Below are 12,123 nucleotides of genomic sequence, written 5' to 3' on the forward strand. Positions count from 1 at the left end.
AGTAATAGTGAAAGAACAGTACAGTACTTGATGATTTAAGTCAAGAAAATGAAAGCACTAAGTAGCTATTTAGTTACATAGGTGCTATGCAAATAACAGGTTATGCAGATTCTTTTGAAACCTTTGTTGTTTCCTTGTGTTTTAAAATAACACCAAACATCTGTTCCTGTCTGTTAAGGTAAAATAACACCAAACATCTGTTCCCGTCTGTTAAGGTAAAATAACACCAAACATCTGTTCCCGTCTGTTAAGGTTTGATTTTTTTCCCCACAAACTGCATTCCAACCACTCTGGTCTGCGTCAAACCACTCCTGATCTTTCTTCACCTAGCCTAATTTAGTTCCTAGTACTGGAGTTTTGTTAATCAGGTCTCACAAAGCTGCTCACTCTTCTCAATAACATCGTAAAAGTAAATATAGAAAAATATAGAGCCAAAATTAGAATACACTTTTTTTAATCATGTTTATTTGCTTTGGGATGTTCTAAGACTTTAGGACAGGCAGATCACAAGCCTGTACAACATTATGGACAGTACATAATTAAACTAAAATAAAACAGTGAAACTTTTTCATTGGAAATTTTAGATTCATATTCATTCTATCATTCAAAAGTTGATCAGTAAGAATTTGTTTTATTATTATAAAAAAATTTAATATTCCATTCAACAAGATCACATTAAATTGATCAAAAGTGACAGTAAGCACTTGTACATCATTAAAAATATATACATTTTTAATAAAATTCTGTTCTTTTGAACTTTATTAATCAAAGAATCCTGAAAACACTGTTAATGATAAGAAATGTTTCTTTAGCACCAAATTAGCATGCTAGTAATATTTTTGAAGAATCCTGTGATGCTCACTGAAAATATTCCTTTTCCATCATAGGGATAACATTTTGAAACATATTACAATAGAAAAGCAGTTGTTTAAAATGAATAATAATAACACAGCAGACAAAAAAAATAGTGGTAGTAGTGGATCTATATGTATTTTTTCCCCATTTCCCTCTTTATATTCCACATAAGATTGCTCAGTCACACAAGAAAAATAATATACAAGATACATGCTTTTATCAGACTACCACAAACTTTTCAAATGTGATCATCAAATGTGTCACTTCAACTCCCATTACCTGGCGCACTCTGTATAGCATGACAACATGTAAAGTAAACATGTGAAATAAACGTGAAGTAAGTGAAAGCAGAACAAATTCAATTACACTGAACTGAACACATAATCATTAAGCCATGCCCATTGTTCATACAAAATGTTTCTTCAAAACTCATAATTATAGCTTTTTTGGTTCTTGGTAATTAAGATGTGCTTGATCACAAAGAAAGAGGATCTGTCAACAGTTTAAATAAGAAAGAAGAAGAAGAAGAAGAATCTAGACTGATCACATTGACTAAACCGTAGGTGTTTATATAAGAACAGGTGGTTTTCATTCAGTGAACATTAACCCAACAAGATAACCAAGCTAGCAGTCTGTAAGCATGTTTCTGTTTGTAAAAAGAATATTTAAGCTTATTCACAACATTAAACATTCATGATTGTGTTTTATGAATTTAATAATCTTTTGTGTGTCTGTGTGTGTGTGTGTGTGTGTGTGTGTGTGTGTGTGTGTGTGTGTGTGTGTGTGTGTGTGTGTGTGTGTGTGTGTGTGTGTGTGTGTGTGTTTGTGTAAACTGGCCAAACCGCTTTTCAGAAGTTTCCTGTTTTCTTTTCCGAAAAAGCAAGTGTCCACATTAAAATAGGACCACTGCCAGGACCACTATCATCAAATTGATTGACACAAAGCACAGTTTGGATTGGCGGTATGGTTCTGTCTGGGCAAAAACTCCCTGCCCATCCATGCAGCCTGTCATGAATGAGCAAGGAGAGAAGTAATAATAACCCCCTTATAAAGTTAATTAGTAATACTTAGATCTGTGTTTTTGAGAGGACACACACTCAATCTAGAAGGTATTAAAGTGTGTGGAACCACAAGACTGCGCTGTTCTCCAGTTTAATATATCCAGTGTGCATGATCACATTGTTATGGAGATTTTTAATGTGCTGTGTACTAATGGTCAGAGATTGATTGCTTGATGCCATTTCCTAAAGTACATTTAAACTGCCTTGCAGAGGTGTCTGGTAATATCTACACTACAAAGCTTAATAACAATAGAAGAGAATGTTCAACATTTCCCATCTCAAATCATTGTTTTTTTCTTCTACTTATTCTTCTTTTCAATCCAGTAAATAACTCAGTAAAGTGCACAGTGTGCCAATAAACCTTGCTTATGTTATTGATATTCAGTAGATCATGTGTGTTAAGCTTATACCTCTTGATTAAACAACAAAGTAGGCCTAATTGTAAGATATAGTGCTAATTCATTTACTCCAGGGGTGTCAACTCAGTTCCTGGAGGGCCAGTGTCCTGCAGAGTTTAGCCAAAGCCACAAGAAGGCAAGCCTGCAACCATTAGCCGAATTTTTTTTTATTGAATGGATGTCAATAGAGGCTTCTCTACGCTGACTAATCAGCATTTAAAAATGATCTTCAACATGTTTTACAATAAACAATACTTTTGGATTTAACAATTTTTAGAGTTTATCACAAAAATATTTTTATGAAAAAAACAACTTTTTCAATTTCTTCCAATCTCAGCAGAATGACATGATATGCTGATTGGTTAAAGTTATTGGACTTTATCACAACACAGTGTTCTCCTACATCAAAGTTCAACCGATGATAACTCGATCAGGTATGGTGCGTAGACACCAATCAGTCATTGTTTATAGCGGGAGCAGGTTTGGATTGGACTGATCGCTCTGAGTGACAGGCCTTTATAAAGTGCACACTGAAAGTGTCCTTCAAGACCACCGAACATCAATCAGGATCATATTAGTTGTTGCTTATCCTATAAATTAAGTATTTTTAAGTTGTATTGTTGCGTTTATACATGAAAGCAGATCTTAAGTTCAGTACAACACTTTGGATTTGGAGAGGTTTTGGGACTTTTGACAAAAAAGCTATATTGGTTCCAAATGCCATAACTTTTGATTACTTTGAGATATCAACACAAAATTTGGCCCAGATGCAGTTGACATGATTGTGATTTTATGCCCAGTCACATATTCTTTCTAATAGTCATCATGTCAAACAAGAATCACAACAAAATAAATCAATAAACTTTAAATTTTTCTTGGTTTAATTAGAGAAGGCCAGTGATTTTTGATCAGAACACTTATTTTCAACAAAGCACAAGGGTAAAATAATAACAATAATTTCAAATTATAAAGAAGTCGATGTAGCACTTTATTGACCTTTTACTGACACTTCAAAAGTAATGTAAAATCATAAATCATAACATTTTATTTGTTAAAGAGCAAAGAAATTAAAGAGATAGAAAAGGATTTTTCATTTATAATGATAGTTGAGCTCCTCTGTTGGGCATTTAAATGCATCTCCTGATGGATCCATCACTGCAGATGACATACAGCCTCCCCAGATCATAAGTCACGTGCTTGTGGCCGTTGGGACAGATCAAAATATTTGTCCAACTTGATCCAAACGGACTTGATATAGAGACACCAGCTCTAAAATACACAAGAATAATAGTTTCTGCTAAGGAAAATTATTTAATTTTTGTTCATAATTGTCAGTTTCTTTAAACTAAACAAGATTTCAATGCAAGAATTGTATTTTTGTAGCTCACCTTTGCAGTAAATTCCCCTGAGGGTCAACACCAAAGACGTTGCCATCACTTGCTACTTCGACCATTGACAGAGTCCCAGCAACAGCCTCAAAAACACCCGACCCTCCACAGGAAGCACCCGTTACAGACTGTACAACACAAGAAGATACAAAAGAAGAGAGCATGATCTGTTTTCAATTCTTTTACTGTAACAAGTAATGATTTAAAGCTGCCTAGAACTAGAGGTTCCTTGACGCACTTCACAAGATCCTGAATCCTTAGTGGTATACTTACCCTTCTGATGACGATATTCCCTGCAGCGTTCACTCCCCAACAGCTGTACGGGCCACAGCTGTAGTACTTCAGCTTTCCAGCAAGTTGTATCCAAGGAGCATCACCGGATGGCCTGACATTGTTAGCATCCTTACTTAAGCAGAAGACGTCATCTACCGGTGAAACACCTACAATAATCTGGTCACCTCCAGCATCCACTTGTTTGAATTGAATGCCTAATAGTAAAACGAAGAGATTTAATAAAACAAATTCAGCATATAGACAGACTGAACATCAAACAAAGCCATGTTCACACAGCAGCAGATTATGATTGATAATCTTCCTTAACAGTACGGTTTAGTTACGCATTATATAACTAAACTCACACCTCTAATTTGGCTGTAGAATGATAGAAGCCTGAATTGGATTAATCTGGTTCTTCTCAAGGTTTTTCTCCAATACCACACCCCCTTATGAAGAATAGGCCTTCATTACTGAGAGTGTTTATCTAATCAAAGAAGCATGTTAAACTTGTTCCTGCAGTTTTACTTGTAGAGAATGCATGCATTGCTAAGGTCACAGATTCGATTTCCTATGAATCACCAAAAACTGACAAAATCTATACCTTGAATCTTCTGTCGGCATTAAAATGTTAGCACAAAAACATCAGCCAAATGCATAAATGTAAAGAAATATACTTTGCACACTTGGAAGCATACTACAACACTTCTTACTTGGAATCTGCTTGAAGCTTCCATCTGAAAACTTGAAGACATTGTTTGATGAATTTGCCCCTAGTTCTCCAGCAGGTCCGACAGTAAAGTGCTTCAGGGACACTCTTATACTTTCAAATCTGGTCCCCAGGAACAGGAAGACTTCATCGTTATTGTTCACCCCACCTACTACCCCTAGCCCAGCATCAATCTGATTCAGGGTACCGGGTATCACTTCACAATTAAAAGCTATGAGGAAAAATATAATACAATAATCAGTGATGCCTATTGTTCTGCAAATGTTATCTTGATATGATTATTAGTCATAATTTACCTATAGTATAAAGGAACAAGTGGCTAAATAGCAGGATGCACAGATACACTTTCATTGTTTCTGGTCCGTTCCTAAAAGGACGAAAAAAAGGGGGTAGGGTACTTTATTTTGAAAGTCCACTTAACTATAAATAACTTTGCAACTACATGTCAACTACCAGTCGTTAGAATATTAGTAGACTATTAATATTTTATTTTGATGGCCCACCAACAGACTATATTGTAAGTAAACTTACGAGTACATGTCAGTTTATTACTTACCCTAATCTAACAGTCCACTAATGAGTGTTAATTGACATGTAGTTGCAAAGTTACTTATAGTTAGACCTGTGTCTGATCTTGCACTGATTGAGGTCTTTGTAGAGTATAATCTTTTTAAAGTCTTCTTAAATTCCCTACAACATGAATAAACATGAAGTTTTTTCTAGTTTATATCTAGAAGCTGATATACCAAGGCTAACATCAACATTACAATTATTATGTATTATTAAATGAAGCCAACCTTGTCTTATGTCAGTGGATTCAGCGATCAATGTGATTCTTCTGTGCTCACGCTACAGGTGCTGCCACAAAGTTTGGAGATGCTGTTGCGTGACAGTTAGCTTATATAGGAGCACTTTGTTTCCTGATTAGGTAATGTCTACCATTTACAGGAATTAGGTGGTGGTTTGAGGGGAATTTGACAAGACTTTGGTATCTTGATGTCTTGGCGTATCAGTTTTACAAGAACTTGTTTAACTCACATTTGTTGAATTCTTCTTTTCTTTATCACAGGACCGTTTGTTCCACATCAGTTGACAAACAAACATGTGTTTATCGCAGATACAGATTTAATATTGTATAGTAAGTACATGCAAGTACGAGTACTGTAAAATAAAGTGCAACCAAATAAATACATACTATGTAAGCAAAGGGCATTTCATTCACACATACTGTATTTATAATAATAGGGCAGAAGCATGGCCACAGGGTTTGAGAACTTGTGCTATTTATACTAATTGAATCATATACGATATTTACTTAATAATATGATCCACATTTTACAGACAAGATACACATTTTTTTTTTCTTTTTGCTAATATCATACCATAGAATGCATCAGTGCCATTCCACTTTTGCAGCAGGCTTGGTTCTGTTTGTCCTATTCATTTTTCCTAGTTACTTCTTTCCTCATATGATTGCCTTGTGTATACTCCAAATGTTTACTAAAGTATCTGTTTTTGTAATTATGTGTCATGCATCTCTTGAAAGCCACCCTATACATAATTGCAAATGATATAATTAAAATAAAATTATTTTTTAACTCCAAAGAGCCCTTTGCATATATCCTTCACTGACTGCCTTATAGAAGAGAAATTCATGTTAAGTTGCTCCCTTTGAATGGCATCTTTCTCGCAGTGCTCTTCAAGGGCAGAAAAACGCCTTTTTGGAATTCACTCTATGGGTGATTGTCTAGTTTACTCTTCTTTATTCAGTATGTGTCTTACTGTAATGATGTTGAAGTGTTTGTCTAGTTGCTAGGCCTAAGCTTTAAAGTGAGCTAATTTATTCAAAACAGTGTTTTGTGTCCAATTATTTACATATGTGGTAAGTATGTAATAGAAGGGATTCATGCACATTCAGTCAGTTGTCTCTTTTTTTTTTTTTTTTTTTTTTAATAAACCTCTTTAGGGTGATAAAATATGCAATAATAATTAGCTGGCTGACAGTATATTACATTAGGTAACTTAATAGGTTTTTCATTCTTTCTGAAAAACTGAGGGCTCATGCATTTTCCCCATGATATATGTAAGTTCATCTTTAAAAATATGCAAATTAGTTCCAGTTATTACTGACGATAAAGACATTGTTTATGTAGAGTAGCAATTCTTTATTGACACTTTAATATCATAAGACATACATCAAACCGCTTTATTTGATCAACAACAAAAAAATTTGAACAAAGGAAAGAAAGGAAAAACAAGTTTCATTTTCAGTTTATAATGATAGTTGAGCTCCTTTGTTGTACTTTTAAATGCATCTCCTGATGGATCCATCACTACAGATGACATACAGCCTCCCCAGATCATAAGTCACGTGCTTGTGGCCGTTGGGACACACAAGAAAACCTAACCAACCTGTGCCAATGGGATTCGAAGCAGAGACACCAGTTCTGAAATAAAATACACAAGATTAATGGAAATTGTTCTCATATTTTATCTCATATTTCTTAAACAAAACAAACTTTCAATGCTAGAACTTTTTGTTTGTGGTTACCTCTGAAACAAAGACCCCTGAGTGTCAATAGCAAAGACGCTGCCATCAGTTGCTACTTCAACCATGGACATACTTCCAGAAATGACATCGAAAGCGTTCGACCCTCCACAGGAAGCACCTGATACAAACTGTACAACACATCAAGATACAGAAAACTCACCCAGAGAATGATCAAATGTGTTTTCAATTCCTTTACTGTAAAAAAAATAAGCTGCCTAGAACTTGAAGTTAACTATTTCACAAGATCCTGAAACCTTTGTGGTGCACTTACCCTTCTGATGAGGACATTCCCAGCGGCGTTCACTCCCCAACAGCTGTACGGGCCACAGCTGTAGTACTTCAGCTTTCCTGCAAGTTGTACCCAAGCAGCATTGCTGGATGGCCCATTGTTGTTAGCATCCTTATTTAAGCAGAAGATATCATCTAGTGGCGTAACACCTGCAATAATCTGGTCTCCGCCAGCATCCACCTGTTTAAAAGTGACTGACATTAAAATACAGAGAATGAGTGAAAAAAGTTGCATTTATCTTTCATATTTAAATATTGTCTTACTGTACTTACTTGGAATTGAGCTGAACTGCCCACTCTGAAACTTAAAGACGCTGTTTGATAAATTCACCGCTAGTTCTCCAGCAGGTCCGACGGTAAAGTGTTTCATGATTACATTTATCCTTCTAAATTCATTCCCCAGTAACAGGAAGACTTCATTGTCATCGTTCACCCCACCTACTACCCCAACACCAGCATCAATCTGCTTCAGGTTACCTGGTATCACTTCACACTCCAAAGCTATGGGGAAAATATCATAATATTTATTCTACAAAATGTTATATGCTCATGAATCCCCGCACATTCATAGTTTACCTAGAGAATAATGGAGCAGGCAGAGTAGCAGGAGGCACTGACAAACTTTCATTGTTCCTCAAGACAGAGTGTTTGCCTGGTCCTATTCCTGAAAAGAAATATGTCTATGAACTCAGGAAAGGACAAAAAGTGCATAATCTTAGTTTATCTGTCTTCTTAAGTTCCATACAACATGAAAAACATGAAGCTGCTTTAAAAATTGAGATAGCAATTCTAACACCAACATTACAATCATGTTGTAGTATTATTAAATGAAGCCAACCTTTTCTATGGATTCAGCGCAACTCAATGTGGTTCTCCTGTGCTCAATGTACAGGTGCTGTCACAATGATACTGTTGCGTGACAGTTAGCTTATATAGCTGCACGTTGTTTCCTGATTAGGTAATGTCTACCATTTACAGGAATTAGGTGGTGGTTTGAGGGGAATTTGACAAGACTTTGGTATCTTGATGTCTTGGCGTATCAGTTTTACAAGAACTTGTTTAACTCACATTTGTTGAATTCTTCTTTTCTTTATCACAGGACCGTTTGTTCCACATCAGTTGACAAACAAACATGTGTTTATCGCAGATACAGATTTAATATTGTATAGTAAGTACATGCAAGTACGAGTACTGTAAAATAAAGTGCAACCAAATAAATACATACTATGTAAGCAAAGGGCATTTCATTCACACATACTGTATTTATAATAATAGGGCAGAAGCATGGCCACAGGGTTTGAGAACTTGTGCTATTTATACTAATTGAATCATATACGATATTTACTTAATAATATGATCCACATTTTACAGACAAGATACACATTTTTTTTTTCTTTTTGCTAATATCATACCATAGAATGCATCAGTGCCATTCCACTTTTGCAGCAGGCTTGGTTCTGTTTGTCCTATTCATTTTTCCTAGTTACTTCTTTCCTCATATGATTGCCTTGTGTATACTCCAAATGTTTACTAAAGTATCTGTTTTTGTAATTATGTGTCATGCATCTCTTGAAAGCCACCCTATACATAATTGCAAATGATATAATTAAAATAAAATTATTTTTTAACTCCAAAGAGCCCTTTGCATATATCCTTCACTGACTGCCTTATAGAAGAGAAATTCATGTTAAGTTGCTCCCTTTGAATGGCATCTTTCTCGCAGTGCTCTTCAAGGGCAGAAAAACGCCTTTTTGGAATTCACTCTATGGGTGATTGTCTAGTTTACTCTTCTTTATTCAGTATGTGTCTTACTGTAATGATGTTGAAGTGTTTGTCTAGTTGCTAGGCCTAAGCTTTAAAGTGAGCTAATTTATTCAAAACAGTGTTTTGTGTCCAATTATTTACATATGTGGTAAGTATGTAATAGAAGGGATTCATGCACATTCAGTCAGTTGTCTCTTTTTTTTTTTTTTTTTTTTTTTAATAAACCTCTTTAGGGTGATAAAATATGCAATAATAATTAGCTGGCTGACAGTATATTACATTAGGTAACTTAATAGGTTTTTCATTCTTTCTGAAAAACTGAGGGCTCATGCATTTTCCCCATGATATATGTAAGTTCATCTTTAAAAATATGCAAATTAGTTCCAGTTATTACTGACGATAAAGACATTGTTTATGTAGAGTAGCAATTCTTTATTGACACTTTAATATCATAAGACATACATCAAACCGCTTTATTTGATCAACAACAAAAAAATTTGAACAAAGGAAAGAAAGGAAAAACAAGTTTCATTTTCAGTTTATAATGATAGTTGAGCTCCTTTGTTGTACTTTTAAATGCATCTCCTGATGGATCCATCACTACAGATGACATACAGCCTCCCCAGATCATAAGTCACGTGCTTGTGGCCGTTGGGACACACAAGAAAACCTAACCAACCTGTGCCAATGGGATTCGAAGCAGAGACACCAGTTCTGAAATAAAATACACAAGATTAATGGAAATTGTTCTCATATTTTATCTCATATTTCTTAAACAAAACAAACTTTCAATGCTAGAACTTTTTGTTTGTGGTTACCTCTGAAACAAAGACCCCTGAGTGTCAATAGCAAAGACGCTGCCATCAGTTGCTACTTCAACCATGGACATACTTCCAGAAATGACATCGAAAGCGTTCGACCCTCCACAGGAAGCACCTGATACAAACTGTACAACACATCAAGATACAGAAAACTCACCCAGAGAATGATCAAATGTGTTTTCAATTCCTTTACTGTAAAAAAAATAAGCTGCCTAGAACTTGAAGTTAACTATTTCACAAGATCCTGAAACCTTTGTGGTGCACTTACCCTTCTGATGAGGACATTCCCAGCGGCGTTCACTCCCCAACAGCTGTACGGGCCACAGCTGTAGTACTTCAGCTTTCCTGCAAGTTGTACCCAAGCAGCATTGCTGGATGGCCCATTGTTGTTAGCATCCTTATTTAAGCAGAAGATATCATCTAGTGGCGTAACACCTGCAATAATCTGGTCTCCGCCAGCATCCACCTGTTTAAAAGTGACTGACATTAAAATACAGAGAATGAGTGAAAAAAGTTGCATTTATCTTTCATATTTAAATATTGTCTTACTGTACTTACTTGGAATTGAGCTGAACTGCCCACTCTGAAACTTAAAGACGCTGTTTGATAAATTCACCGCTAGTTCTCCAGCAGGTCCGACGGTAAAGTGTTTCATGATTACATTTATCCTTCTAAATTCATTCCCCAGTAACAGGAAGACTTCATTGTCATCGTTCACCCCACCTACTACCCCAACACCAGCATCAATCTGCTTCAGGTTACCTGGTATCACTTCACACTCCAAAGCTATGGGGAAAATATCATAATATTTATTCTACAAAATGTTATATGCTCATGAATCCCCGCACATTCATAGTTTACCTAGAGAATAATGGAGCAGGCAGAGTAGCAGGAGGCACTGACAAACTTTCATTGTTCCTCAAGACAGAGTGTTTGCCTGGTCCTATTCCTGAAAAGAAATATGTCTATGAACTCAGGAAAGGACAAAAAGTGCATAATCTTAGTTTATCTGTCTTCTTAAGTTCCATACAACATGAAAAACATGAAGCTGCTTTAAAAATTGAGATAGCAATTCTAACACCAACATTACAATCATGTTGTAGTATTATTAAATGAAGCCAACCTTTTCTATGGATTCAGCGCAACTCAATGTGGTTCTCCTGTGCTCAATGTACAGGTGCTGTCACAACGATACTGTTGCGTGACAGTTAGCTTATATAGCTGCACTTTGTTTCCTGATTCTGCAAAGGCAACATCTGATACTGTTAAAGGAATTTGGGCAGATGATTTAGAAGGATCTCTGCCTTTTATTTTTGGTATCTCTGTTTGTGCACACATGACCCGTTTGTCCACATGCCATGGTCTTGATATCACTGTTCTCCCCCTGCCATTGAGTGATTAGTTATATAACTTGCTGTAAACGACCTTATCCAAGGTCATCTGAATTACAGTATATATCACTTTTAACTACATTATCATATACATTATCATTAACTATAACACTGATTTTAACACAGTTTCTTTTCTGCATGTTAAGTCTTTGAGTTTTTTCTTAAAATCACCATGCTTTGATTTTCATGACAACACTGTTCACATAATCAGTAAAATTGCTAAATAATTCTTGTCTCTTTTCTGAGGTGTGGAATCACCTCATGCCTGATTTTATTAAATTTTATTTAAACTACTTGACCTACAATACTTGTATGTCCTGTGCCAATGGGGAGACAATGTAACTCTGCAATAGATAAATGATGTTTTCTCACAATAGTCATTTGTGGAAAAATGAGCATGATTATTTCTAAATTTAGGAACAAAGTAAAAACAAAAGTGAAAGCACTACAAAGCAATCACAAGTAGTAAACTGATAACATTTTGCATTCTTTCACTGTTGTTTTGAACCAAGTGCTAACAACACATTTTGTTTTGTTTTTAAATGTTGTGTTCCATTGTTGCGCTTGCTTGTCTTTTTCATCCTCTGATACATTTTACAGTGT

At 35.5% G+C, this 12,123-nt stretch overlaps 3 protein-coding genes across 3 annotated transcripts; all 3 read right to left on the reverse strand.

Moving 5' to 3' along the window:
* Window positions 1-2,467: 2,467 nt before the first annotated feature.
* LOC306861407 (fish-egg lectin-like) lies at window positions 2,468-5,583 on the reverse strand. The gene is made up of 6 exons (XM_079403634.1): window positions 5,503-5,583; window positions 5,002-5,072; window positions 4,689-4,916; window positions 3,976-4,190; window positions 3,703-3,830; window positions 2,468-3,583 (listed from the first exon to the last, which is right to left on the reverse strand). Exons 2-6 carry the CDS (start codon window positions 5,054-5,056, stop codon window positions 3,442-3,444), a joined length of 768 nt encoding a protein of 255 aa, XP_079259760.1. The 5' UTR covers window positions 5,057-5,072; window positions 5,503-5,583; the 3' UTR covers window positions 2,468-3,441.
* Window positions 5,584-6,656: 1,073 nt separating this feature from the next.
* LOC306861730 (fish-egg lectin-like) lies at window positions 6,657-8,542 on the reverse strand. The gene is made up of 6 exons (XM_079404153.1): window positions 8,383-8,542; window positions 8,121-8,208; window positions 7,818-8,045; window positions 7,528-7,739; window positions 7,257-7,384; window positions 6,657-7,152 (listed from the first exon to the last, which is right to left on the reverse strand). Exons 2-6 carry the CDS (start codon window positions 8,170-8,172, stop codon window positions 7,011-7,013), a joined length of 762 nt encoding a protein of 253 aa, XP_079260279.1. The 5' UTR covers window positions 8,173-8,208; window positions 8,383-8,542; the 3' UTR covers window positions 6,657-7,010.
* A 984-nt stretch (window positions 8,543-9,526) lies between these two features.
* LOC306861215 (fish-egg lectin-like) lies at window positions 9,527-11,410 on the reverse strand. Its single transcript, XM_079403362.1, has 6 exons — window positions 11,253-11,410; window positions 10,991-11,078; window positions 10,688-10,915; window positions 10,398-10,609; window positions 10,127-10,254; window positions 9,527-10,022 (listed from the first exon to the last, which is right to left on the reverse strand). Exons 2-6 carry the CDS (start codon window positions 11,040-11,042, stop codon window positions 9,881-9,883), a joined length of 762 nt encoding a protein of 253 aa, XP_079259488.1. The 5' UTR covers window positions 11,043-11,078; window positions 11,253-11,410; the 3' UTR covers window positions 9,527-9,880.
* Window positions 11,411-12,123: the final 713 nt, after the last annotated feature.

The sequence above is a fragment of the Barbus barbus genome, assembly GCF_936440315.1.
Source record: "Barbus barbus genome assembly, chromosome: 42".
NCBI classification, from domain to species: domain Eukaryota; kingdom Metazoa; phylum Chordata; class Actinopteri; order Cypriniformes; family Cyprinidae; genus Barbus; species Barbus barbus.

Excerpts from the sequence above, each read along its gene's own strand:
- LOC306861407 (XM_079403634.1), bottom strand. The coding sequence starts at position 5,056 with ATGAAAGTGTATCTGTGCATCCTGCTATTTAGCCACTTGTTCCTTTAT. Across the intron at positions 4,917-5,001 it reads CTTGTTCCTTTATACTATAG|CTTTTAATTGTGAAGTGATA; the intron begins GTAAATTATGAC and ends TTTTCCTCATAG. Across the intron at positions 4,191-4,688 it reads AAGCTTCAAGCAGATTCCAA|GCATTCAATTCAAACAAGTG; the intron begins GTAAGAAGTGTT and ends TTTTACTATTAG.
- LOC306861730 (XM_079404153.1), bottom strand. The coding sequence starts at position 8,172 with ATGAAAGTTTGTCAGTGCCTCCTGCTACTCTGCCTGCTCCATTATTCT. Across the intron at positions 8,046-8,120 it reads CCTGCTCCATTATTCTCTAG|CTTTGGAGTGTGAAGTGATA; the intron begins GTAAACTATGAA and ends TTTTCCCCATAG. Across the intron at positions 7,385-7,527 it reads GGAATGTCCTCATCAGAAGG|TTTGTATCAGGTGCTTCCTG; the intron begins GTAAGTGCACCA and ends TGTGTTGTACAG.
- LOC306861215 (XM_079403362.1), bottom strand. The coding sequence starts at position 11,042 with ATGAAAGTTTGTCAGTGCCTCCTGCTACTCTGCCTGCTCCATTATTCT. Across the intron at positions 10,610-10,687 it reads GCAGTTCAGCTCAATTCCAA|TCACTTTTAAACAGGTGGAT; the intron begins GTAAGTACAGTA and ends TTTTAATGTCAG. Across the intron at positions 10,023-10,126 it reads CAGGGGTCTTTGTTTCAGAG|AACTGGTGTCTCTGCTTCGA; the intron begins GTAACCACAAAC and ends ATTTTATTTCAG.